Consider the following 27,500-nt stretch of genomic DNA (forward strand, 5'->3'; position numbering starts at 1 on the left):
TGCTGCTCCAGTCCCCCCCTGGCAGCTTTCTGACCTCGGAGGTCAGGGCCGAATTGCGTACATTTTTACACATTCCCGCTAGTGCAGGAACATTAACACATACATTTTTACGCGTTAGTGGTGAAACGCGTAAAGTTTTGTTCCTGCACTAGCTGGAATGCGTAAAAATGTATGCAATGTGGCCCTGACCTCCGAGGTCAGAAAGCTGCCAGCGGGGGACTGGAGCAGCAGTGAGTGACTACAAGGGCACAGGATGGCTACATGGGGCTGGTAGAAGCCCCAGGTAAGTGAATCTCATTTTTTTTTTTTTGCTTGGACCTTCCCTTTAATCATCGCTTAGCATTAACTAACAACTTGTCTTTCTTTCAAAGCTGAAAAACAGCATCTGGTCTGTCAAGGTCTACTTTTCCCAGCATAGTGTAGTTCTCCTTCTTAAAACAGAAGGTATTTGCAATAATTCAGCTTTAAGTGAGCGACTGTGGACTCCCACAATGCATCACTACCGAATATGCAAATTATCTCCTTATGCCCCTGAAGCCAGGCTTACACCCAGAACCACGGGTATATAGTAAACCTATAGTTTATACAATTTACAGAGCCACATCAACCCAACACGCAGACAGCCTGTTCCCGACTGTTGGTCCTCCTCAGTGCATGGCTGGGATTGATATGGCTCTATGGGATAGGGCTTGGACAAGTACAGCTCCTAGTAATTTTGGGTCACCCCGAGCTGCTTGGTTATTCTTTTTTCCTAGCATGAAATAAACCATAGCATAGCAGCTTATTAACCAAAATACTGCAAGCTTTAATGATGAGAATAGATTGTAGCTGACTAACTTCTCTGAGATTCTGTGAGAGGAAAATAAGCTCATTAGTTTACTCCTTGTTTAATAATGTAACGTCATTTATTGGTCACTATTGTTGCGATGCTTGATGATGCCACCGATTGACTGATTATTGAGGATGACTGTGGTGTATGCGTGTATTGTGTGATTAGAGTCTCAAAAAGAAAAAAAACACTTTTACCATCCTGTCATGAATATTTAGATGGATATTAAGCGGAGAACATGTATATATAACTATAATGAATTAGCCAAGTGATAGGTAGGTGAAAAAAAGGTAAGGTGTGGGTGTGTGTGTGCGGGGGGGGGGGGGCAAAAAGAGACAAAAGTGGGACTCAAATGTTTTGTGATGGATTGGTAAACAGTGGTTAGAGAGATAGATAGATAGATAGATAGATAGATAGATAGATAGATAGATAGATAGATAGATAGAGTACAGTAGAGAAGAGTCCTGGTTATCTGGAACTCAACTCAACTCAACCAGCACAAATCGCCAGCAGCACCAACAGTGGTGAAGTTTAACTTCTTAGGCTGTTTGTGCTCTGCTGTTCTTAAAAACTGGTTTATCCCCCCTCCCCCCCCCCCCCCCCCCACACACACACACACACACACAAACACACACCACCACCAGTAATAAACCATCAATGACTTTATTTTAACATTTAATACAGAGTTCATGGTATGTATATAGAGTGAGGTACAGTACTGTATTATCTGGGCCTATCTTTAACATTGAATCTCAAACAACCAGAAAGAACACTTATCCGGCATCAGCAGATCCCCAGACAACCGAGACTCTACTGTGGATAGATTATAGATGATAGATAGATAGATAGATAGATAGATAGATAGATAGATAGATAGATAGATAGATAGATAGATAGATAGATAGATAGATGGATATAGAGCATATACAATCATAAATAGATTGCTTGGGAAGGCCTTTATACCATACAGCTGTGTGTGTGCCCCTAAAGTTGTACAGACAGATTGTTCGTGTGTGGCTATCCATAAAGTATCTTAGAAAGTAAAAAACAAGGGCAGGTGTCTAACATTTTCATGAACCTCCTCTTTAAAAACAACAACAACAACTCGTAGTTGTGGGAATCCTGCTGATACTATAGGCTCAGGACAAATCTTGAAACGCTGTCTGCTATGTCTGCCACTGTCAACCCAGCAGGAGTATTTGCGCTAAGAGACGCCAACAACAGGAGCAGCGCAGCACACTGACGACCAATAAAACCATGCACTTTGCCTTTGAACCTTGTAAGGTAGATGGACTGGTGTGCTTATCTTGTGATAGCAGATAAAGGTACAAAGGTTTACAAGGGACACGACATGGGGGGGGGAGGGAGGGGTAGGGAACCCAGAAACAGGGACAGGGGCCATTCCTTGGGAACCATGTTGTGTTCAGCTGTTCCTGCCATGCCTTCCCTATAACTGACATCCTTGAGGGGAACCGTTAAAATCCCAGATAGAAAAAACGGTAACAAATGCCAGGCAAAGTATTATTCCGACAACAATAATTATTTTAATTCAGTATTGACACTCGCAGCATCTTGCGGAAAATGCGCAAGGTTTCAATCGAAGCTGCTATTTTATCGCAGTAATGGAGGAGACTCGTAAACTGCTAACGCTTTTTATATTCTGCGACATAAACAACATCAACATCCCGGCTTTATAGCCTTTTATAGTTCGCTAAACAGTTTACAGGCTTTTTTGGGGGGCGATTACAGACGCCATTCTTGACGTGCGAACAGTTAAACCTTTATCAATAATAGGGGGAATTGATCATTAAAATGTTAAATATGACTGGCTCGTTTGTTTTAAAATATGTTTAGCCTAAGAAACTGTATGATTTGATAACTTGTATTAAAATACCAATTACATTTATTGGACCTCTAAAAACTCGTTGCAATTAAATCGTGTACTTTTACAGTTTTCTAAACCGACCCTGACATTTAAAAAGGCTAAAACTGCCTCGTTAAAAATGCCAAATTAACGACTAAATGTCCCTCTCTTTAATTTCCAGCACTCCCCAAAAATCAATCTTTGGGGTGGGCTAGGTATGTGATTTGTTGTGGAGAGGGATATCTCATTAGTGGAGGTAGTTAAACATATTTAATCCGTATATTCTCTCCACCCTTTCCCCCTCTCTGCTCCATCTCTTCCCTCTCCCTATCCTGCGCACAGTCCGTGTGGAGCGCAAGAAGCCAATAGGAGGAGGCTCTGGTAATAGATGCAAATGTTCGTGAAAAGACGCTGCAAAATATGAAACAAGTCATTTGCTGCGAAGTAAATCACTGAAACTGTTTATGAACTGGCAATCCCTTCTTGGAAATGTAAAGCGAGAAGTCCTTTAAGTGGTATTTTTTATATATATAAAAAAAACAAGGGATGCAATAGCACCCAGGCATAGACTTTTGATTGTATCTTTCTTTTATATTCCTGGAAATCACAGACACACCAAGCCAGGATTCTTTTTTGCTGCTTCTCTTCAGTTTGTTAAACCATTAAAAAATGAGCTCCTATTTTGTCAATTCACTCTTCTCCAAGTACAAAACGGGGGAATCTCTGCGCCCCAATTACTATGATTGTGGCTTTGCTCAGGACCTAGGCGGCAGACCCACAGTGGTGTATGGACCCAGTGCTGGGGGCACCTTTCAGCACCCTAGCCAGATTCAGGAGTTTTACCATGGAACGTCTTCCCTGTCCTCGCCCCCTTACCAGCAGAATCCCTGCGCTGTGACCTGCCATGGGGACCCCAGCAGCTTCTATGGATACGACCCTTTGCAAAGGCAGAGCCTGTTCAGCAGTCAGGATTCGGATCTAGTGCAATACACGGACTGCAAGTTGGCCTCAGCCGGCCTGGGGGAAGAAGCAGAGAGCTCTGAGCAGAGTCCATCACCCACACAGCTCTTTCCCTGGATGAGACCACAAGGTGAGCAAAAGAGGGACAGTGAGCCATAAACTGACCCAAGCACTTTACTGTTTTATGGGGGGCTAAACTTGTGTACTTGTGAACTGCTTTATAGTTTAATTGCCCGGATGGAGGTTTGCTTTTTACTGCTGGACATTTCCCAGACTCATTTCCCAACCCTTTGTAGTTTGTGTGACTAAGGGAAGTGCATCCATTGCATCCATTGCTTTTATTTTCCTTTTCTATTATTTTTTCCTCTTGTTTGCTACATGCACTGTCCTTCTCCTTTGTACTTTGTGTGTGTCCCTGTGCTATCTCAGTCCTTCATTCATGCCTTGTTCTCCTCCTCAGCAGCCGCTGGACGCAGGAGAGGCAGACAGACCTACAGCCGCTACCAGACCCTGGAGCTGGAGAAGGAATTCCTCTTCAACCCCTATCTGACTCGCAAGCGGCGGATTGAGGTGTCTCACGCCTTGGGACTGACAGAGAGACAGGTGAAAATCTGGTTCCAGAACAGGAGGATGAAATGGAAAAAGGAGAACAACAAAGACAAGTTCCCCAGCAGCAAATGTGAGCAGGAGGAACTGGAGAAACAGAAAATGGAGAGAACACAACAAGACACTGATGAGTCGCTGGCTGGACAAAAGGACGAGAAGAGCCTGGACTGATGGTACCCACTGACACAGCCACTGTCTCCAGCGCTCCGCTATTCTCATCCTATGTTCCTGGAAAGACACAGAAGGGGGCACAACGTTGCTGTTGTAGCTGTAAATCGCCCATCTCTGTAACTCATCCTATTTGATACCTGATTGCCCAGTGCCCCATAAGACCAGAAATCCTGCTGTCTTCCTGCCTGGTAGAGGGGAGGAAGTGACTTCTTAGTGTTTGTGTGTATAACGCAATAGCTTTTGTGGATCATAACTTGGATTTTATTTTTATTTTTCCTTCTTGTTTTGTTTTGGGTTTTTTTTTGTGGGCTGGAGGGAGGCTTTTTGGTGGGGGAGGTTTGCTCTAGAAGTTTTGTGTGCACTATTTCTCTATGTGGTTTACTGTATTTCTTTCTATGAAACAACAAAAAACAGACCAACAACATGAAACTGCCTAATTCAGCTGTAGTCCCCCCTCTAGCACACTGCTAGATGCCCCCCTCTTGTTTTGTCCCTGGCACCCCGCATTCAGTGTGTGCGAGGATGTAGTTAGCATGCGCCCAGTGAACAGCCACTTGTGATATTAGGGTTACTGTGAAACAGACTGTATACTGTATACGTGAATTCCTTTTATTGGGGGTTGATTCTCTATTTTATGGTTCTGCACACTTTTGTCCTATTGTCTAAACATGGAAACAGCGGAAGAAGGAGTACTCAATAAAGTTTACAAGAGGGACTGTGACATCATGAGTATGGAGCTTCACTTCCTCCTGGGAGAAGGGTAGAAAGAGGGATAAAAGTCATCTGTGTATACCGAGGGGACGCTGCTGTCTGTACTGGATCCTACAGACAGAGGAGTCTTGTGTTTACTAGGAGGGTGTGGGGGAGAGAGAGGGGGGCTAGTACAGGCATGGTTGGCTAAGTCATGGTGAAACAGAGAGCCTTGGTCACAAATGTCTCCTTCTGGTGGTCTCTGACCGACACATTCAGGTAATCCAGGTTGTTACAGTGGATCTCCGTGCACAGTGGGTTACTGACACTGGTGTGACAAGGGTTACCTGGTGTGTCGGTGAATTGGTGGGTGCTTTCCGGATTCTACCCCTAATCCTCAGCCTTCAGGTATAGGTTAAAAGGCTTCTGGTGAAATGGGGCCATATACACTATGGTGGCAATTATAGGCTGTTAGGGGCAAGGTATGATGGGCAAAGTGGATAAAAGTGGTTAATTAAAAGGGGTCCGGAGAAATGAATGATCGGTATGATGACTGTGGTGATAATGATGAGGATGATGAGGATGATTGTGACAGCGATAATGGTGGTGATAATAATGATGATGCCAGTAACAATACACAGACTGTAGAATGGATACGGCGTGATCAGAAGAGACAGATCAGAGTAAAAAGTAAGTGCATTCTTAATTATAGCCGATATTTGTAGGAGACAATTGAGTTGCTGCACGAAGCTCTGGTATTGATGCTCCGCTGGCATAATATGCAATTTGCGAGGCCATCCTGAGCACAGCCATAACATGCAATCACAGCTAAGAGGCACAATTCTTCCTCGGCTGGATGTTTTGGTCTTTTTGTGGTTTATCTGCCGGCCCAAGTCTGAGAGGCATTATGCAGGATCCATTAATAACCATGGCACAGATTGCGAGATCTCACGGAACGCAGACAGGAGCGTTAGAGCAAAATCAATAGTGAAATAAATAGGTTTCAGTTTTTCTGCTTGGGAAGGGAACAGCGGCAGATATAGGGGGGTGGTTTTTTTTATCCGCGAGCCTTTTTGTCTCATATCAAACAGATTACAGCTTACTTATCGGCTACATTGCAATTTCACTTTAAAACATAGATCTTAGAGGGTTAGAGCCCATCAAATATTTATCATATTTTATAAATCCAGCACTACAACATTTTTTTTCCACATTAGAAGAGCTGTGGGAAGCACAGCCTGGATTGGATGGTGGGAAATCACGTGTCTTCTAGTCACGTGGTCAGGGAGGAAAAAGGGGGTCCTTTTTGGTGTAAATCTGGACTCTAATTCTGTAATATATCACGGTACCTCGTAAAACCGACACTAAAACGTCCCGGCCTACAAATCATCCGGCCAAATTATGAGTTCATTGTATTATGCGAATGCTTTATTCTCCAAATATCAAACTGCAAGTTCTGTTTTCCCATCCGGAGTGTTCCCGGAGCAAACTTCGTGCGCCTTTGCCTCCAGCAGCCAGCGCACCGGCTATGGCTCGGGGAGCGGCGCCTCCTTTCCTGGATCCATGGCCGGGATCTACAGCAACGGCAGTACCCTGCACCCCCAGACCCCCTCCGTGTACCCCTCCAGCTACGGCCTGGAGGCAGCAGCCTCCTTTAACTTGCACTGTTCTCCGTTTGAGCAGAACCTCTCTCTGATGTGTTCAAGTGACTCCTCCAAACAGAACTGCACCAAGACCGAGCAGAGAGACTCTGAGCTGCAGAATGAGAGCAACTTCCGAATTTACCCCTGGATGAGAAGCACAGGTAAGAGAGAGAGAGAGTGTGAAGGGAGGGTGGGAGGGGAGAGGGCACCTCAGGGATGCAAGGAATCATTACATGGCGCCGGGGATTCATCCCAATCCTCTCTATGGCGTCCTTCTTCATGGAGTTCACTGCACAAAGCCTGGGACCCGGGCTCTCCCTGCCCCTGCACTAGCTGGTAGGATCAGAGCAGCAGCACCATGTGGGGAAGGGATCCTGAGATGCTGGGCTGGAGATTTACAGGCACGGGGCTCTTCACTGGGTATTTACGGGGACTGGGGAAGTTAACAAGCAAAACAAACGCTTTACCATAAAACCACTGCTAAGCAGCTATGCAAATAGGAGCCGGAGATGATACACGATGTGAAAATGCCCTGTATTTACTGTGAGGTGGCAGCTCGGTGAATGTGCAATAAGTGGCTGACAAAAGAGAATTAGGTTCCCTGCGATTCACTGGCTTGATTTATACAGGAACGGGAGAACATAACTTGCTGGCTGATGTTGTGTTTACTGAGTAGATCTATCTATCTATCTATCTATCTATCTATCTATCTATCTATCTATCTATCTATCTATCTATCTATCTATTGAGCTATCTATCGAGCTATCTCTCTTTATCTATCTATCTATCTATCTCTCTCTCTATCTATCTATCTATCTATCTATCTATCTATCTATCTATCTAGCCATCCCTCTACTTGTTCTTTCTTTCTTTCTTTCTTTCTTTCTTTCTTTCTTTCTTTCTTTCTTTCTTTCTTTCTTTCTTTCTTTCTTTCTTTCTTTCTTTCTTATGTTTTCCCCTGGCATGTCTTTATGTGATGGAATCATAACAGTTAGTGACGTCACAATGTTGTTCCCCTCCCTGATGGAGAAGCTGTAATGATGACACCCTTCCGAGCTGGAGACCCGCAAAATAAGTGTTGTGTACAGAGATACCGCTACACGCACAGTTACTACATTTTTAGCTTGACGAGTTATGTTGTATTTGCATTGTTTCAGACGCTCCATCAACGTCTTTCTTCTTTCCATTCCATCATGTGCTGTTTATAGACGTGCCCTGACCATACAGGGTATGCATTTGCCAATACGTGCCTATGTATATGTAGGTATAGCGCTGGAGGCAGCAGTTTAGTATATGGCTGATATAGAAATCTGTGTTTTCACCATTTTCAGCCAGCCCTCCATGACCAGGATAGACATGATTGCCCGCAATAGCAGTATATATAGCATGTTAGTGGCCGTGCATATGAATGATACATCTTAGCTATTTGGGGGCAGGGATAACTTTCTCCTCCTGTCCTGCGAGAAAGACTGACCAAATATTAATCCAGCAATTCGTCACAGTGGATATGATTCGACCACAAACACGTGTGTTACCCAGTAACATATGTCCTGTTACTCTTTCCTGTGTTATACTGTAAACTCTAGCGTGCAGGCACGTAAACTATCATCACACTATGCATATGTCTGCGGCTTGCATGTTACTAGACTTGTATCTATCGCTTTGTTGATTGTTTTCAAGAATCCCCGCAGAACTAAATATCCACTTACTGATGGGCCGCAAGCCCCCTACAGAAGTAGATATCCGATTACTGGTGCCCCCCACAGATATTCAGAGAACTACCTATCCACTTATTAATTCTCCTTCAATACCCCGCATAGAATAACAGATGTGATTACTGAACCCCTGCAGCACTACCTATCTGGCTAATCAAAACCACCTTATCCCCTGCAGCACTACCTATCTAATCATCTCCTACTCCTAGAAAACGACACAGCGCCTGCATGTGCCCCCACAGCACCTTGCAGAGATCACAATCCTGCCTGCACTTATAGAACCCACTATGAGCACAGCTATATAGTATTTATATTAATTCAAATAGGAGAAGTATCAGCACCCTCCTGTGCCTCTAATGTCCCATATATGATACCAGCCACTCACATTATAAAAATAATATGTAATGCATAGTATGTGCGGGGGAGAGAGATCCATAGGTAGATTTCTCTGTTTACAGTATCTTTTTATCTATCTATCTATCTATCTATCTATCTATCTATCTATCTATCTATCTATCTATCATCCATTTCACTATCCAGCTAATATAATGAGCACACTTTTCTGTACAGACATCGCATATTACTACATGTAATGACTATAGTGTCTTATACGTCAGAACAGGCCTGTATACCATCAAAATGGCAGCAGGAGTAGGGACGGGCTGAATTTAAGGACAACTTACCCAAAAAGTTCCCCCACCCTCATACCATAATGTCTACAGTCCATATTCATACTATCTTTTTTTTCCCCAAAAAATCTTTTATTAAGGTAAAATAAAGTGGTACATGGTAGTACAAAATCCACTACTGCCCAAAGTAGGCAGGGCGGTTCACAAGAAAGAACAGAAAAGTTCACATCAGTTGCATTGATACACATCATATTAACAGAACATACATGAATAGTAAAGAACAACATGATAAAGGGGATTTATTTTAAGGCAAGTAAGGTGCAATTACATGGCAAAAAGGGGATATTCACACCATCTTTATCATGCACACTATAAAATGGTGTGTAAAAACATATTAGGTGAGTGGGAGAAAAAAAGAAAGAGAGAACTTTCTTTCTTTCTTTCTTTCTTTCTTTCTTTCTTTCTTTCTTTCTTTCTTTCTTTCTTTCTTTCTTTCTTTCTTTCTTTCTTTCTTTCTTTCTTTCTTTCTTTCTGTCTTTCTCTTCCTTCCTTCCTTCCTTCCCTCTCATAAGTTAGGAATAAGCAATATCCCATCAAAATGGAGTATGGATGGACTGTATGGACAGAATGTGATGGGGGTGTTGGAAAACGTATCCAAAAAGTTTCCCCCCACCCTCATAGCTTATGTCTACAGTCCATATTCTCATTGTCTACCTCATACCATTTTGACACTATATTGCATGGCCCTTACTTATGGTACTATAGGAAGTTTTGAACCAGGATGATTCCATTTACTGGCCAACTTAGAAGAAAATGAGTAAGCTTTCGCCTATGAAGCCTTCCTCAGACTTGATTCCTGTATTTACATTAGAACACAGCTTACATACACTGGACATTCAAAGGAGATACATTTTTCTGCAACCATAAATGAGGCCTGGAACCCACTAGAAAGCGCAAAATGCTATCGCTAGCGCTTAGTCATAGCGTTTTGCAAGGGATTGTGTGAGCGATTTCCCTGCTCTTATACAATTCATTAGAATGAAAACACTCCCAAAATGCTGCATGTCCTGCGATTGCGATTTCCTTATTTGGAAATGCTCTAGTTGAACCTGTCCCATCCATTTACATAGGCAGAGCATTTAGGGAAATCGCTAGCAATTGAAAGCAATGTCTAGGGCCCTTTTCCACTATAGCGTTTGCGATTGCTGAATCGCAAAATCGCAAACTGCTAGTGATTTTCAAATCGCTACGGTTTGCTTTTTAACATAGTAATCACGGTAGGTCATTTCCACTACCGCGATTCGTTTTTTACTTAATCGCGATCACGCAGCAGAGCGATTATTGCCACGATTTTGCTATGCAGTGCATAGCCTAGCAAAATCGCAATCGCAAACGTTAGGAAATCGCCAGGAAATTTTTAACTTTTGCTGAATCGCAATCGCTAGCGTTCACCGCGAATGCTAGCGATTTCTAGTGGAAAAGGGCCCTAAACGCTCAAAAAAACGCTCTAGTGGGTTTCAGGCCCGAATGACATTGGATACCTTAATTTTAGCATCAGGAGGGTCTCACTTAATACATGTATAGTGTTTGTATATCTGGATTGTGTGTGGGATAGATAGAACGATAGATAGATAAGATATTGTATTTCTTCTCTCTCTCTCTCTATCTATCTACTATCTCTTCTCATACACACATAACGATATCTGTCTACATCAGCACTCACTCAATATACTGTATGTATCAGTCATAAGATTAATAACACAGTGGCACCTACATGTTACTAGCTTTTGGGACCCAATGTATGCCTACAGCACAGTGAGCTTTGCATTGTAACTTTGTGTGTGTGTTCTAGGCACAGACAGGAAAAGGGGCCGCCAGACCTATACTCGGTACCAGACTCTGGAGCTGGAGAAAGAGTTTCACTATAACCGCTACCTGACGCGGCGGAGGCGCATAGAGATCGCTCACGCCCTGTGTCTGACAGAGAGACAGATCAAAATTTGGTTCCAGAACCGGAGGATGAAGTGGAAAAAGGAGAACAAGGCGTCCAGCCCTTCCTCAAACAGCCAGGAAAAGCCGGAGACTGAGGAAGAGGAAGAGGAGTGACCAGAGCTCTCAAAAGACTGGAGACTCCCCCATACAAGGTCCACTGGCTGTTCAGGATCCTGCCATACTACCTAGATCCCTTTTCTACTATAGGGTTAGCTACCTACCCCGATGTGGTGACACATTAGATCCATTTCCATGTGACGTCATGTAGCACAAGTATTTGCAAATCAAACGTTTCAGAGACTCCAATTTACCGAGAGACCCTGAGAAATAAAATATCGTGACTGTGTTTATGATTAGTTTGTATGATTTAACTGTGAAGACAAATCCCAGTTCTTTGTGTAGGGACGTGTTTTGTTCAGATTCAGTAGTATGTACTGTGGGTTATAGTCACATATTTGCTGACTTGTTACCAACAAAAAATAAATAAAAAAAAAAACAATGAAAGAGAAAAAAAAAGAAAAGAAAAATTAAATAAATAAAAACACTAGTTGTCTTAAGTTCACCCAAATCCTCTTGAAAACGCTTGTTATGTAGTATATGTGTGCGTGTGTATAAAGAAAAATGTGGTGTATAATTACTTTTAATATAATTTAATCTTAGTGATTTTTTTTTGCATTTGAAAATGATCTGGTAATATTTCGAACAAATAAAATACTTTTTAAAAGTGCTGGTAGTTGTCTTATTTATTTCTGGACAAGTCTTGGTAAAAAAATGAGTGGAAAAAAATATATGTATAAGGATAAAAGAAACAAGTAAATTGGATAACAGATTACTTGAATTTTTCTAATATTTGTAATTGGTTCTTGTACAGTTTGTATTATGATTATTGTTATTATTAGTGGTATAAATAATAATAATAATAATTCTGTGTATAAGAAGTAAGTATAAGCAGCAATACCAGTATTACTGCTGCCACAGGAGTAGCAATTACAGGTTAACACAGTGAATGGGATCTTTTTTAAAGACATAGCACATCACAGATCTAGTATTTGAAAATCGAAAATCAGACCACAGAATATATATGTGTGCGTGTGTGTATTTTATTATTCAATTTGTGTGTGTATATATATATATATATATATATATATATATATATATATATATATACACACACACACACATATATATATAGAGTGTGTGTATGTGTGTGTGTGCGTGCTTTGTCTCTCTATATATAAAGAGAGAGAGAGAAGCAGCTATATATACTAAAGTTAAGTGTATATATACACTAAAGAGAGGGTGTGTGTGTGTGTGTGTGTGTGTGTGTGTGTGTGTGTGTGTGTGTGTGTGTGTGTGTGTGTGTGTGTGTGTGTGTGTGTGTGTGTGTGTGTGTGTGTGTGTGTGTGTGTGTGTGTGTGTGTGTGTGTGTGTGTGTGTGTATACACATGTATACATATGTATATATGAGAGTGCTCTCACCATCAAGTTTTTATTTACAAATGTCTTCATGTAGTCGACGACACAGAGGTGTATGGTACAGTCCAAGAAGTCTGCTAAAAGAAAACAGTGGTTTATTATTTTTTTTTAATATAAAGTAGTAAACCCCACATACAGGGCTGTCGGGTGGCTGAATCATGTGATCACTGATGGAGCATTCAGGTAGACTGCGTCATAAACAGAAAATGCTCTAGACAAGCGTGCGAATCTCTCCGCACACACACTGGCTTGTCGCAGACTGCGAAACGTTTGGATGCATAGAGAATATTGTAAAATAATTACATTGCTCACATAAATACGGGTTATACTGAGTACACTCAAACACGAAATAAAAAAAATATGAGAAGAGAAGGCTGTCCAAAATAGGTATAATGCATACCTTGGCATTTACACTGTGTGACAAAAGCGTCACTCCCAGAGCTGGCGACAAAATATATGTGTGTTTGTGTGTGTGTTCAGGATACACAGACACATGTAAATTATATCTGTGTGTGTGTGGTATGTGACTGTGTGTGTGTGTGTATGTATGTATATATACATATATATATATATATATACACACACATATATATATATATATATATATATATATATATATATATATATATATATATATATATATGTATATATATATATATATATATATATATATATATATATGTATATATATATATATATATATATATATATATATATATGTATATATATATATATATATATATATATATATAACACACATGTATGTATGTATGTATGCATACATACCTATCGCCCTGTAGAGATTAAACCGAATAACAGAAAAGGCAGCGGAAAGAAGCCCCATGTTCAATGTCAGCCAGCTACAGGAACTGCAACATTCTCCTTTTAGAGAGAAAAAAAAGATGGCGGCGGAGAAAGGGCTGCACTTAAAGCAGTCATGAAGAAATGCAATAAATTCCTTGTTGTTTTATGAAAATTTACAACTTTGTGCTAGAAGTTTATGAGTGGCTGGGTCCTGGGATTGGCCAGGGCCGGTCATGTGGACCTGTAGCCGTGAACATGAACTTTTATCATTTCCCATGTGGTTATATTGCACCAGTCTTTCGGCCACCGCACCTTGGGTAGGATCAGTGTCTCCTCCAGGGCTCCTCTCTCCTGTCCTGTGTGTGGGGAGAAGTCATCTTTGTGAGGGACAGGAGTACAGCCATAGCCATGGAAGAGAGTGCAGGAGGAGGACGCAGGAGAAGGGAAGGAGGAGGATGGAGGAGCTGCGAGCTCACGACAGCATTTCTCACACAGGGAACTTACTCCATTTTGCAGACAAATGACAGAAATCTAAAAGCAATCACAAGACAGACAGGAGAAGGCTCGGAGCTCCGCTATGGACAATCTGTGGGCTAAAAATAACCCGCACCTGCCCTGCAAAGGTAAGGAAGACATCCTTTATACCAAGCCCCAGCCTGCCATGCCTAGCGTGCCTAGTGACTGGGCTTATACAGCAACAGATTATAGCACAATCTCTGCACTCTACTACATGCTACCTACATGCCTGCCCTCTCCATACACATATACATGTCTATGCACAGCTAACACTTGTCATACTAAACAGAGCACACCCATTATCTTGCACGTGTGTTCACACACGCTACAAAATGAAGAGATTCTTTAATCAATCAAGGTATATACTGTATACACAATATATATATATATATATATATATATATATATATATATATATATATATATATATATATATATATATATATATATATATATATCACTGTGTGCGGTGCATATACAGCATATATACCACATACACAGTGTATGCATGTACATGTTAGATATACATACAGAGATACTTTAGCTATTTCGCTCATATTTTCAGCATGTTTGTAAAATGCTTCAAGGCACGGCATAACAACAACAAGGAAATATTTTATAATATTTACAACAAATGCATATCTCTATGCTGAGAATTCCTTTTGTATTTAAAAAAAGGGAGGATGGACATTGCTGCGACGTGATCTGAATGCACAAGTTGTGGGCTATTGCGCAGATCTGTAGCACAGGCGACTACCAGACTCAGAAATAGGCTATGAAAAGAATAGAAAAACAGGATTTAGCCTTTACAACAAATATAGAGAAGATAGATAGATAGATAGATAGATAGATAGATAGATAGATAGATAGATAGATAGATAGATAGATAGATAGATAGATAGATAGATAGAATTGTGGTATTGGAATATTATGTAAATAGGTAATAGATAGCTTAGATACATAGATAGATAGATAGATAGATAGATAGATAGATAGATAGATAGATAGATAGATAGATACATAGATACATAGATAGATAGAATTAATTTTGGTATTGGAATATTAGGTAGATAGGCAATAGAAAGATAGACAGATAGATAGAAAGAATTATAGCATTTTTGTAGTGGGATATTAGGTAGATAGTAACGTGTCTGTTATGTAGATGGCGTGAGTATTATTATTGGGTATATTAGATAGACTACTTAGATAGACAATAAAGCATTCTGGTTTTACCTATGGATATATGTATATCTATCTATCTATCTATCTATCTATCTATCTATCTATCTATATATATATATTAATGTAACAGACATCCCCTATATGTTCCTTTTGTTTATGTGTAAAGCTGATGATGATAAAGCCATGTGCAGTGTCACACTGAATACATTTTATGACAGTAAAAGACTATGTTACGTTAGTGTATCTGAAGGTACTGTATTATAATTTGCTAATTTGCATACTGCGCAGTGTTTTCCTATTTTGAACATTGAGTTATTCATTAGTATTCCAAGCACACAGCCATATTTCCCTGCATTGCTTCTAGGGGAGCAAGTGAATTTGTTGAAAAGCTTCGGTGTTGCAAAATTCAGTCAAAATGTATGATCTGCTGCCACCTGCTGTCAGAATGCTGCAATGACCGTAAGTGCGTATTAGCCGCAGTATGCAAAAGTGTAAATATTTTTCTTTTTTGTCTATGTAAATATTGTTTTATGTTAAGTGAGTTTAGGATTACGCGTAGCGACTAAATACAGCTGATTATTATAATTAATTACTGTTTCACCTTTGCCACATTTTTATATTGTTCGGATAGATTTCATATAGAAACAAGCGTAGCGTCTGGGTATGAATGGGAAACAAATGAGTGATTCTAAAGAGGAAAAGTATATCTATTATTATTATTATTATTATTATTATTATTATTATTATTATTATTATTATTATTAATAATAATAATATCATTATTATTACTATTATACTACCTACCATCATCGTTATATAAGACTAATTCAATTACATCAGCAATAATGATAAATACATGATATTCAAAATCTATTTAAATACCTAGAATATAATACAATGTATTACTGTTTGGGTTCTATTCTCCTTCTATGAGTTGTATGTTGCATAATTAGCTGAGCAGAGATATGAAAGTTGTAGTAGTAGTAGAATAATAATAATAATAATAATAATAATAGTAATAATAATAATAATAATAATTATTATTATTATGCATTAAGTCTTGTGCCGTGGCTAGAGAGTTTTGTTGTAGCTGGAATAAATGCAGTAATGCCATGACATTGTAGAAGTGAGGCATGGTTCCCAGTGTGGAGAGATCAGTACACTCGTACACTTCTGCGGTCTGTAGATTAGCTTAGCCTGTAATCAGGAACAGACACCGACAACTTTGGGTCTGTTTTCTGTGAGTTTTCCCTGCTGTATAAAGTACAAAGCTTTTTAAATGTCGTTTTTATTGCAGCAATAAGCTCCCAATGTGAGAACGCCTGCTGTGAACTGAGTTAATTTGCTTCTAAAGAATCCTAGAGGGATTGCAAATATTCCAGACTGTTGCATGATGGGGGTGGGGAGGGGGATCCCATGTTTATGTACATTATGTGCGTACGTGTGTATGTATAGGCAGGTAGATACCTAGTGTATGTACAGTGTGTGCATGTGTTGTAGGTAACTACAGTGTATGTGTCTACATATACATATTGTATGTACAGGGAGTGTGTGTACGTACTTATAATGTGTGTGTGTGTGTGTGTGTGTGTGTGTGTGTGTGTGTGTGTGTGTGTACACATATTATATGAACAGGGATTGTGTGTGCATACTTACAGTGTGTATGTGTATGTGTGCACAGGGAGTGCGTGTACATAATAGTGTGTGTGTGTGTGTGTACATGTACATACTGTATGTACAGGGAGTGTGTGTATGTACTTATAGTGTGTGTGTGTGTGCACATATACATATTGTATGTACAGAGTGTGTGTGTGTGTGTGTGTACATATACATATTGTACGTACAAAGTGTGTGTGTGTGTGTACATATACATATTGTATGTACAAAGTGTGTGTGTACATATACATATTATATGTACAAAGTGTGTGTGTGTGTGTGTGTGTGTGTGTGTGTGTGTGTGTGTGTGTCTGTGTGTCTGTGTGTCTGTGCGCGTGTACACGTACGTATAGTGTGTTTTGTGTGTAGTGTGTACAGTGTATGTGAATTAAATTCGGGCAGAATGCTTGAATGTAGCTCTTAATATTCACCTGTTAGATATTAAGGATGATGGAAGTACAATTAAAGTTGTGATGCACGAGGTTCATAGCAAAGTAGAAATAGTCAGATTTTTGCATTATTTTATTTGCTTTCCAAATGTAACAGCATCAATTCCAGATCATGTTGCATTCATGTCATAAATGAAAAATACAAATCTCGCAGTGTAAAACTTTCTGCGCTCTGCAGTTTTTTCGATGTTTTGATCTGTTTTGTTTTCGACAGAAGATAAAGCTCTTGCAACTAGAGAAATTGGCGCTGTTCAGCTAAAGACTTCTTTTGACGTAAATAAGAGGGGAAAAAAGTCGCAAAAATCTCCACCGATGTATTATTTACTCACTTATTTAACACGATATTGCAGAAAAGTCGCTGCATAACGTTACAATGTCTGTAGTCAGGCTGGGGAGGGGTCTGGGTTTTGGAGTACAGTTTACATTAATCCACCATTGCGCTCTTCAAAAAGAAAAGTGATGAGATGTCCGCAAAACAAAGAAAGACCCTCCACCTGTAAGAGGAGAAACCATTATAATGTTATAAACGGTACGGTGAGCAAGATTACATATATATATATATTCAGGTATTTGTGTTAGTGGTGCACACCCCCACTGATGTATATTCATAAATAAATAAAAAAAAAAAAAAAAAAAATATATATATATATATATATATATATATATATATATATATATATATATATATATATATATATATATATATATATATATATATATATAATTTATTTATATATATATATTAAACACACACACACACTCATAAATATGTTAAATGTACATAGGTATATAGAGATCTGTGTGCGTATCCGCCACTAACACAAATAGGTGAATTACAAGCGCTAGTGAATACACACACGTCCACTCTCATGTAGCGTCTATCCGCCTATTCCTATATTTACATATCCTGAAGGCGGAATATGGAGTAATCCCCGCCTCCTAATTTGATTTGTAGCGTTATTATAGGTAACGTTTGTCATAAATGTTGCTACTTTTGACGCCTAAATATGGATCGTTCAGCATAAACTCCCATTCTCCCGAACATATATAATTTCCAGAGCATAAATATGCATGAGGCCAGCCTTTGTTTATTTCTTTGCGTAATTGGTCAGATTAGAGGCAATCCATAGACGTATTATGGGGCTCCTGACACCAGTGGAGGCCAGGTAGTCGGGATCGGTCGGCTTGTATGTAGTCGGTGAAGGTCTGGCGGTTGGAGCTGCTCTGTGTGCCTGGAGAGATTGTGCGATTAGAATGCGTTTTCCCCTTTCCAGCCAGTTGATACTTCATCAAACAGTGAAGTTATGCCTTCCTTCGAATGTATTTTTCTCAAGGTAATCAGCTTTACCTACTTTACATGTAGGGGGTCTGCCCCATACTGACAGGGAAGATCATTCTCTTAAAGGAAGTTTTGTTGGAAGCCTTTATTTCTATGTGTAAATAAATAGCTTGTATGCATTTAGTGAGATGTAGTGAGGATTATTTGCTGTATTTCTGTACAGAGGCTGGTGGTTTGATCAGAGAGGGTCCCTAGTGCAATAGAAGCCCCTCTAGGGTGCTATTTCGCAATCTCAGACGCTCGCTATTGGTCAGTATGTGATCATATGCCTCTATTTCCTTCTGTCCCTCACTGGCACCCGGCCATCCCCCTTCAGCTAAAACCCAATCTCCGATAAACTACTAATAGCTAAACCACTTGGACTATAAAACACAACAAATCATAAAGGCAGGAAGGACTGCAGCCTCCTCCCAATGAGTTCCTATTTTGTCAACTCCACTTTCCCGGTAACTCTGCCTGGTGGGCAGGAACCCTTCCTAGGACAGATCCCCATATACTCCTCAGGCTATGCGGATCCTTTAAGACACTATTCGGCCAGTTATGGGGCCTCTGGAGTACAAGAAAAGGGTTATGCTTCATCCTCGTATTATCAGCAGGCTAATGGGGCATACAGCCGGACAGCCGCTTGTGACTATGGAGCAGCTGGATTTTATAGGGACAAGGAAGCTTCCTGCGCTATGTCCTCCCTGGATGACCAGTCTCAGTACAGCCACGAACAGCGCAAACCGGACTGTGTGCACAGCAAACTGCTCTATGAGGACCAGGACGATGCAAAGTGCCCCACGCCAGTGTACCCCTGGATGCAGAGGATGAACTCCTGCAACAGTAAGTTCCTTTCTACCTCCTCTCTCTTTCCTGCTCACACTACTTCTCCCCCCTCTGCAAGCAGAGCCGAGGCAGCTATAAATCACACAAGACCCAACCAAATGTATATGTCTGATAGCAAAGCCAAGGAGAGACTGTCACCCGTTTCACATCGCCTGATTCTACTCTTTATTTTATTAGGCTTCTGCTTAACGGAATACATCACTTACTTATGGTTCCTATCTATTGTGCGTATTCCTTATCTTGGTGTATGCTCGGCTGCTATTCATAATCTGTCATCTTCCATTCTGCATCCTGTCATATTTTATCTAGACTTTTGCTTCTCTCTCTCTCTTTCTTTCTCTCTCTCGCTCTCTCTCTCACAGGCTCTCTCTCTCTCTCTCTCTCTCTCTCTCTCTCTCTCTATATATATATATATTCCATCCCTCTCTCTCTCTTCCTCGCTGCCCTCTATCTCCTTCTCTGTTTCCCAACTCTCTACGACTCTCTTCCTAACTTTATCTCCACATCTCTCTCCCCCTCTCTCTCTCTGTCTCTGGGTCTCTCTCTATCTCTCTCTGCACCCCCCCCCCCCCCCCCCCTCTCCTCTTCCCTTCTTCCCTTCTCACTCACACACTTTACTGGTATGAAAAGCCATAATAAGCACACTTTACATATACATTAGGTCTAGGTAAAGAGACGCCGTACAATTACCATCAGAGTTTGTTGTAATGAAACAGTCCCAGAAGATAATTTAGTCCAGTGACTTATTGTTAGTGAAAAGTGCATTCTCCCCACCGAGCCCCTTGCTGAGGCATCCCCACGTTTCCTCGCTGTCTGTGTTTGTTTTCCTCTGATGCTGGACTGGCCGCCCATTAGTCAGGATAAAGTGCTGAATCCATTAATGCGCAGCTTGCTGACGATCAATATATTTCATTATCACTTAAATGCTCAAATCTATTATTGTAACCGCTTGCAGAAACCCGAGGAACACCTTGATATTTAATATAATCCCAAATATTCATCTATGCAAGCACAGCACACATTGGATGTAATATTGGCTTGTTTATTTGCTATATTTGTTCTTTTCTTGCCATATTTCTCAAAATGAGTCCTATATATAGCTAACAAATAGATTCAGCAACCATATAGTTGTTGTCTATGGATAAGTAGCTAATACACTGAATACAGTAATGTACCATGTATATGTTAAGCTCTGCATCCAAAATGTGCGGTATATGTGGACACTTCAGTGAACCCATCACCAGACATTATTACAAAGTAGAGAGTTAAGACCAATATTAGAGCAATGTTTACATACTTTCATATACAGATGTTAATAAGTATTAGTACTCCCTAAGGTTTTATATAATATACTACATTAGAGTGACATTTTACAGATTACAGACAAGTTATAAGCCTAGAGTGTGTTGTGTGCTGTCACATTTCCACACCAGATTCCTGTAGTATACAACAGGAAATGGATTGTGGGCCAGAAAAAGGTCACTATTTCTAATAAATGTCCCTTTGTGCAGGTTCAGTGTTCGGGCCCAGTGGAAGAAGAGGACGACAGACCTACACAAGATACCAGACTCTAGAGCTGGAGAAAGAGTTTCACTTCAACCGCTACCTGACCAGGAGGCGCAGGATCGAGATTGCCCATTCCCTGTGCCTCACTGAGCGACAGATCAAGATCTGGTTCCAGAACAGGCGGATGAAGTGGAAAAAAGAGAGCAAATTGCTCAACTCTTCCCTGCCAAGCGCAGGAGAAGATGAGAAGGGCGCAGAGTGACAGTCTGAGCCGCTAAAATGCACCACAATCCTTGTACCTTGAATAAATTATTGTTGCACACAGGACTGGTAAAAGAACAAAACATAGTGACACAAATTATCTGTAGTATTACTACCTATATGTCTGACTGTTGTCGGCCTGCAATACTGGAATTCAGTATATATATATATATATATATATATATATATATATATATATATATATATATATATATATATATATTGCCTAGGTGTTCCACGATGCACGATTTGCATATTTTGTTGTCTGTTGTATTTTCATGTCTACTGAAGAGTACAAAATACTACCTAAAAACTAATTGTGAAATGTTCTATTTTTATTATGTTGTTTTATGATTTTCCAATGTGTTTGTGTGTTGACTTTTTTTTTTATTCTATATATTTGTAGCTTGTATGGGGATTTGGGGATTGGCCTAGTGATATGACTTGACAGTTCTAAGGACCTCTGCTAGCTAATAATAGTGAATGGAAACAAGGATCCCATGCAAGAAGAGCATTTTTGACAAATCCAAAACGCTGTTCTGTTAGAAAGCACAAATAGTCTTATGTCTGTATTTTCAAGCACACCGCCCATGGGAATTCAGATTGACCAAACATCCGTTCTCATTAAACACTGGCTGTATTCTGCACTTTCCCCATGAGAGGTACAGTAGTACAACTGGACCATCTCAGCCTCAGACCGGCACCTAATAATCCCCCCCTCCCCCCCCCCCCACACACACACACACAATTTCAGCTTGCCTGGGATATTTTATTAAATGTTGTCGACTATGAATACTTGTGGTTCTTTTTATTCACTGTATATTTAGCATTATGGTTAACATATCAACTTATCTGCTGGGAATAAAAAATATGCGTTTCTATAAAGAAAATAAAAAATGTCTGTTTCTTATTTCATTCAAGAGCAACTGTGCTGCATAGGATCTGACAGGTCGCCTAATTATTTATGCAAGGTGTTATATGTCATGTATGCTGCCTGATGTTCAAATAAATGAGGGAATCCATAGAAGTGGGGTTTTCAATATCCACCAATCACACTTTTTTTTCCACTTTTGGGAAACATTATTAAAATGTAGTCTACCTCCTTATAGCAGTTAGATAAAGGAACGTTTGTGTGTATGTAATTGGAATTTGGGGCTCTCATAGTTCTCTTATAGAACGTTCATTGTTCTCGGCAAGTGACAAATACAAATCTACATTATTTGGCATAGAAAAGACATAAAAATGTTATATTATGACTATAAAGCCCATAGAGATGTATCGACACCATATTCCATTAGTATAATCATTTTAAGAAACCCGAATTTAAAGCTCGGTGTATTGTTTCTGTTGTCTAAGTAGGCTAGTAATACCCAATGGCTATTGCCTTCAATAGCTGCCTGCTGGATGTATATTGGGCCTAATGAGGCCTTAGGACAGTTAGCCTTTACGTCAGTCATCATATCATAATTAAACAACAATAATTTAGAAATAACTAAATATTATGCAGGCAGGGCATCTAATGGGTTATTTTCAGGGTGTGTAACCAGCTGCAATTCACCGAATATCCGGTAGGTGTCGCAGTCTGCCACCAGGCAGAGCCCAACTTCCCAGGGATTTTTTTTCTTTTTGGAAGCCGTACATTGACTTGGGCCTAACGATTCTCAGATCGTCATTATTTGTAACCATAGAGCATGAATTACCTCTTGAGGTCATCAGTGAGAATTTACGACTGGTCAACAAAAGCACGTGATTTCCAAACGCACCCACACCCCCATATTTGGCCGCATACATAGCAAAACGAAGTACAGTGCATTGCTATAATTCATTAATACATCATAAATCGTGAGCTACAGGGTGATCCACAAATCAAGCCTCCAAAATCACCCAAATGAGTTCCTACTTTGTGAACTCGTTTTCAGGGCGCTATTCTAATGGCCCCGACTACCATGTGTTAAATTATGGCACTGGCAACAGCAATGTGAACGGATCTTACAGGGAGACAGGCAGCATGCATCCCACCTCTTATGGTTACAACTACAATGGCATGGACCTGAGCGTCAGCCGGGCAGCCGCTTCCAGCAGCCACTATGGGGACAGCTCTGGAGGCTACCCGACGCAAGAGGACAGGTTCAGAGCCGCCTCCAGCTGCCCCCTCTCCTCCCCAGAGTCCCAGAGCCACGGGGGAAAGAGCGAGCAGGTCCCCACAGACCCAGCCACGTCCAGCAGCAGCCTCTTCACAGAGGTAGAAGAAACCAGCGCTTCCTCAGAGCCTGAAGAAGCCACCCCGAGAAGCAGCACGTCCCGGGCACCGGCAGAGAGCAGCTCACCCGGAGCAGCCAGCACAGACGGGCAGACCCCACAGATATTTCCCTGGATGAGGAAGCTGCACATCAATCACGGTACCGCTGCTTTTTATTTCTCATTTCACAGGGGCGAAGAGAGCAAGCCCAGTCTTTATGTTAGTAGCTTTCCCCCTGCAGCCCCATAGAACACTCGGGTAATCTTATAGACTGAGCACACCGCCTCATATGGGCTAATGTGCTGGAATAAAATCTAATGCCAGGTCGTATCATAAAAATAGAACAGTGTTTAATGTAGTCAGACTTTACACAGTCTGTGCCTGTAGTATAATTATCACCGTAATGCACTAGATCACAATGCAAGCGATAAAAAAAATTCAGGACATAAATAAAAATTTCAGGGCTATAAAATGTAGCAAAAATTGATGGAAAAATATGACTATGAGCTCAGTGGTATAATAAAGTTAAATAGTCTATTGGGCTTTTGTTCCCTTTTTTGCTGTAGTTGAGTAGGGCCGAATTGAAGACTAAAATAACAGGTTTGTAGTGGGAAGGCAAGCTGCATGGAAGGTTGTGCAGTCATGTGAGACAAGTGTATGGGGTGAAGGGCAGTTCAGGGCTTTGGGAGGACTGAAAAGGAAGGGAGTGAGTTCAGCAATACAGGTATATGGGGTAGTCAGGACTGGGCGACTGTTCTGTCTGTGAGATATTAATCCTCCAATCATTGTCCTCACGATGCAGATATGGCAGGTCCTGATGGCAAGCGGGCGAGGACAGCCTACACCCGTTACCAGACACTGGAGCTGGAGAAGGAGTTCCATTTCAATAGGTACCTGACCCGCAGGAGAAGGATTGAGATAGCTCATGCCCTGTGTCTCTCCGAGCGCCAGATTAAAATCTGGTTTCAGAATCGACGAATGAAATGGAAAAAAGACAATAAACTGAAAAGCATGAATCTGGCGACAGCAGGAAGCGCCTTCCAGCCCTGAGAGGGACACTCAGCACCATGGAAGGGACTCTGACGTGGCTCCCTAACTGGGACCTCTTTTTGTGGCACTTGCTGGGGGCACCTCTTGGCATGTCGAGTGTAAAGGACACAGTGGTGGCTCCTGCCCAGGATTGCACCCCATATCCTCATCATTTCTAGCTGTGTACAGTGCTCTCAAGTCGCCGTGACGTCCTAAATGTTTGTGACTGTAAGATACTGCTGCTTTTTATGGACTACGTAGCATGGTTATCCAAACTATTAAATGTTTTAAATTATTTATAACTGGTAATAAAAAAAACGAAAAAAAGGCGTTGAACGGTTTACAGGTTTTTTTTAAATGTTTCTTGTTTAGTTCCCTTATCTGCAGAACATCAACTATTGATGCACTAAAAAGCCCAGTCTCCAGTTGTGTTCTATCAGTGTCAGGTCTGTGGTGATGCTCGATATCTTATTTGTATTTGCTGTTCTACTACTACAAGGTTAGGCTCATTCTCCTGTCATCAATACGTGTTGAGGAGTGATTGACATGTTTTGTCTACTAGAGGTACCTGTATTGTCTGGCTGCCTGAGGAATTGCCAATCAGTCTTTTGTATTTGTATTAATAATGATAATAATAATAAAAGAAAAAACGTTTCTTCTGTTTGATCTCGACTTGAAGTCAGTCTTCGCTGTTTCCATGTTTATGTTGTCTTTGTTTGTGTTGTTCCCACATGGACACTAATAACTATAGTATACTATAAAAGTAAGGTCCTCCAAATACCCCCCTGACGTAAGAAAACTTTTGTAGGCGACCAAAAAAAGCTTCTCAGAACTTCCCAAAGTTTACAGTTCTAAAAACTCTGTCCTCCTATTTCCAACAAGTCCCAATAGAAGAAAAATAATCCCAGATATCCGCCCGCCAAAAAATACACATTAAATGCTAATGAGTAGAGTGAGTGAAAGTACAGGGAGAATTAAACACTTACCCCAAATCTGTACAGTGTTTAGGCCTTCTGGAGGACTTTAAGGACAGCCTTACATCTCAGTCCCCATAGCTATTTTTGCAGAGGCAAACTACACCCAAAGTAGGTATGACATTTACATGTCAAATGGGTACGGTTTTATCTAGAAGTTAGATCGTAAAAATGGCCCAGACCTCAGACAGATATCCCCTCACTGGCTCTCAAAAGTCACGTGAGCTCCATAAACTTAGGTTTATGGTTTTAGGGAGTTGACAATGTACAATATATTTCACATTCTCCACAATGTTAAGTGACAGTTTAACTGGCTTGTGAGGGACACAGCCAGTGAGTATTTCAGCAGATGAGCTGCTACAGGGAATGTCAGACACAGTGCAGGTTGGCTGCTCTATGCAGAGGACACAGGAACTGGCACCAAAAAGTAAGTTTTGCTTTACGCCTCTCCCTCATACACCCCTAATTGCTGTCATGTCATTAATATGTTAACTTGCTGATCCTTAGATGGTCGCTATTTCATGATATGCGATAAAGACAACCAGGTTTGCTGACCTCTTCCAGTAGAGCATGAATTAATCTGATTCAGAAATATAAAATTAGCATATAATGTATATATGCATATATGTATATATATATATATATATATATATATATATATATATATATATATATATATATATATATATATATATATAATTTTTTTCCCAAAAACCTCATGTGAACTAAATGCACAGTAGATAGCGAAGCTAATAGGACTTTCATTTTACTGTATATATGACCTACAATTACATATGTGTGCCTCCACAAAAGTGGATATATACTGTAATGTTTCATTGGGATATGAAATGTATCACTTCTTTGTTGTATGGGCACTAAATGAAAACCCTGGGTATATAAAAGGTGTACACTGTGCTCACTACATAACTTAAAATGACATCATTCACATTTTTTGAAAATAGGCAGTTTTCATTACACAGTTCATGACAGATTTCCCTATGGTGAAATTAAATATTGTGGAGTATTGTACACGTCACTGGAAAATAGGCGACTACTGTGCCATGGAAAAAGAAAAGGGTTTTTACTTAAGAATACCGAAATGACAGAGTTTAAGGGCTACAGTGTGAAACTGAAGGCTAAAAATGAGAGGTTTCTTTCTGTGTAAAATGAGAGGGGGGGGGGGGGGGGGGGGCTGAAAATTCAGCAGGAGAAGGCAACATCTGCTGTGGGCTTTGGGTCCTGTACTCACAGTTCCCCTCACTCTGTGTCACGAGAAATGGATTTTGTGGGGAATTATAAATGACGAATCATCTAAAAGGGTCGTTTAGAGAGTCAAATTACAGCAGGCTGGGAGAAGCAAAAAAAAAGTCAAAGGCTGAACAAGGAATAAACTTGCATAGCCCTGTTTGTAAACTACACATATATGTAAAATAATACAAAATAATGACTTAGATGACCCTACCGGGGTATGTTGGGATGGTTGCGACAGAATTGCGGCAGTATCAGGATGGACTGGGGGTTGGGACAGTAGAGTAGGTTGCTGCACTCAAGCGGATGGTACTTTTTTTTCTCACAATAAACAGGAAAACTGGTATACGGCTGTGGAGACAGAGATGACTTTTATTGCTCTGCATCTGGTTTCCTCTTTTTTGTCTTTGCTAACCAGTGAAAGAGTTGGAAAGGGGAATATTAGCAGCCTCTTACTAGCTTGTAAATGACTCAAACAGGTGATATGTTCTTACAAGATATTAAATAGGAGGATTGTGTGAGTATATGGATGTAATAACATACTACCCATCCAACATTAGAGATGAGCGCCAAATAATTTCGCTTAATGACTGCACGGCCGTGTACAGTGCTGCTGTTTGGGGCAGACAGTATGGGACGTTTGCACTGCAGTGTACACTGCGCTAGTTCACCTCCATGAGAAAGTCGCAGTGCGTCACCCACACTGCACCAGCTCCTTGCACTTTTCACCCCGCAGCCTGTTGTATTGCTGAACCCTCGTTCACCTTTCCTATATGACATCGCCTCCGAGAATTAACATTTCTATAATTATCAAACTGTCTTTTTTTTATACCCCCTCCCTTCCCTTACTCGGGAAAACTTTGTGAACTGAAATGTGGGCAATGTTTTATTTGC

The 27,500-nt window shown here is 40.6% G+C and overlaps 5 protein-coding genes across 18 annotated transcripts in view; 4 read left to right on the plus strand and 1 right to left on the minus strand.

Moving 5' to 3' along the window:
- The window catches only part of CALCOCO2 (calcium binding and coiled-coil domain 2), a 755,339-nt gene that overhangs the window by 380,085 nt on the left and 347,754 nt on the right, over positions 1–27,500 (minus strand). The window lies entirely within an intron of this gene.
- HOXB8 (homeobox B8) lies at positions 3,363–11,699 on the plus strand. Of its 4 annotated transcripts, XM_068264069.1 has the most exons (3): positions 3,363–3,783; positions 4,117–4,390; positions 11,174–11,699. In XM_068264069.1, exons 1-3 carry the CDS (start codon positions 3,363–3,365, stop codon positions 11,211–11,213), a joined length of 735 nt encoding a protein of 244 aa, XP_068120170.1. In that variant the 3' UTR covers positions 11,214–11,699. The 4 variants fall into 4 exon arrangements, with proteins under 4 accessions (XP_068120170.1, XP_068120167.1, XP_068120168.1 ...); XM_068264066.1 differs by lacking the exon at positions 11,174–11,699 and having other exon boundaries at positions 4,114–4,597; XM_068264067.1 differs by lacking the exon at positions 11,174–11,699 and having other exon boundaries at positions 4,117–4,597.
- HOXB3 (homeobox B3) overlaps positions 13,730–27,500 on the plus strand; it is a 79,588-nt gene continuing 65,817 nt past the window's right edge. Inside the window, exon 1 of the mRNA XM_068263860.1 lies at positions 13,730–14,002. The gene's annotated coding sequence lies outside the window, so the exon portion shown is untranslated. The remainder of the gene's footprint in view (positions 14,003–27,500) is intronic.
- HOXB6 (homeobox B6) lies at positions 18,891–21,248 on the plus strand. The gene is made up of 2 exons (XM_068262302.1): positions 18,891–19,346; positions 20,861–21,248. Exons 1-2 carry the CDS (start codon positions 18,935–18,937, stop codon positions 21,115–21,117), a joined length of 669 nt encoding a protein of 222 aa, XP_068118403.1. The 5' UTR covers positions 18,891–18,934; the 3' UTR covers positions 21,118–21,248.
- HOXB5 (homeobox B5) lies at positions 22,812–25,039 on the plus strand. The gene is made up of 2 exons (XM_068261955.1): positions 22,812–23,515; positions 24,158–25,039. The coding sequence occupies exons 1-2, from the start codon at positions 23,005–23,007 to the stop codon at positions 24,403–24,405; spliced, it is 759 nt and encodes a 252-aa protein (XP_068118056.1). The 5' UTR covers positions 22,812–23,004; the 3' UTR covers positions 24,406–25,039.

Source organism: Hyperolius riggenbachi, chromosome 12 (assembly GCF_040937935.1).
Source record: "Hyperolius riggenbachi isolate aHypRig1 chromosome 12, aHypRig1.pri, whole genome shotgun sequence".
In the NCBI taxonomy this organism is placed as follows: Eukaryota; Metazoa; Chordata; class Amphibia; order Anura; family Hyperoliidae; genus Hyperolius; species Hyperolius riggenbachi.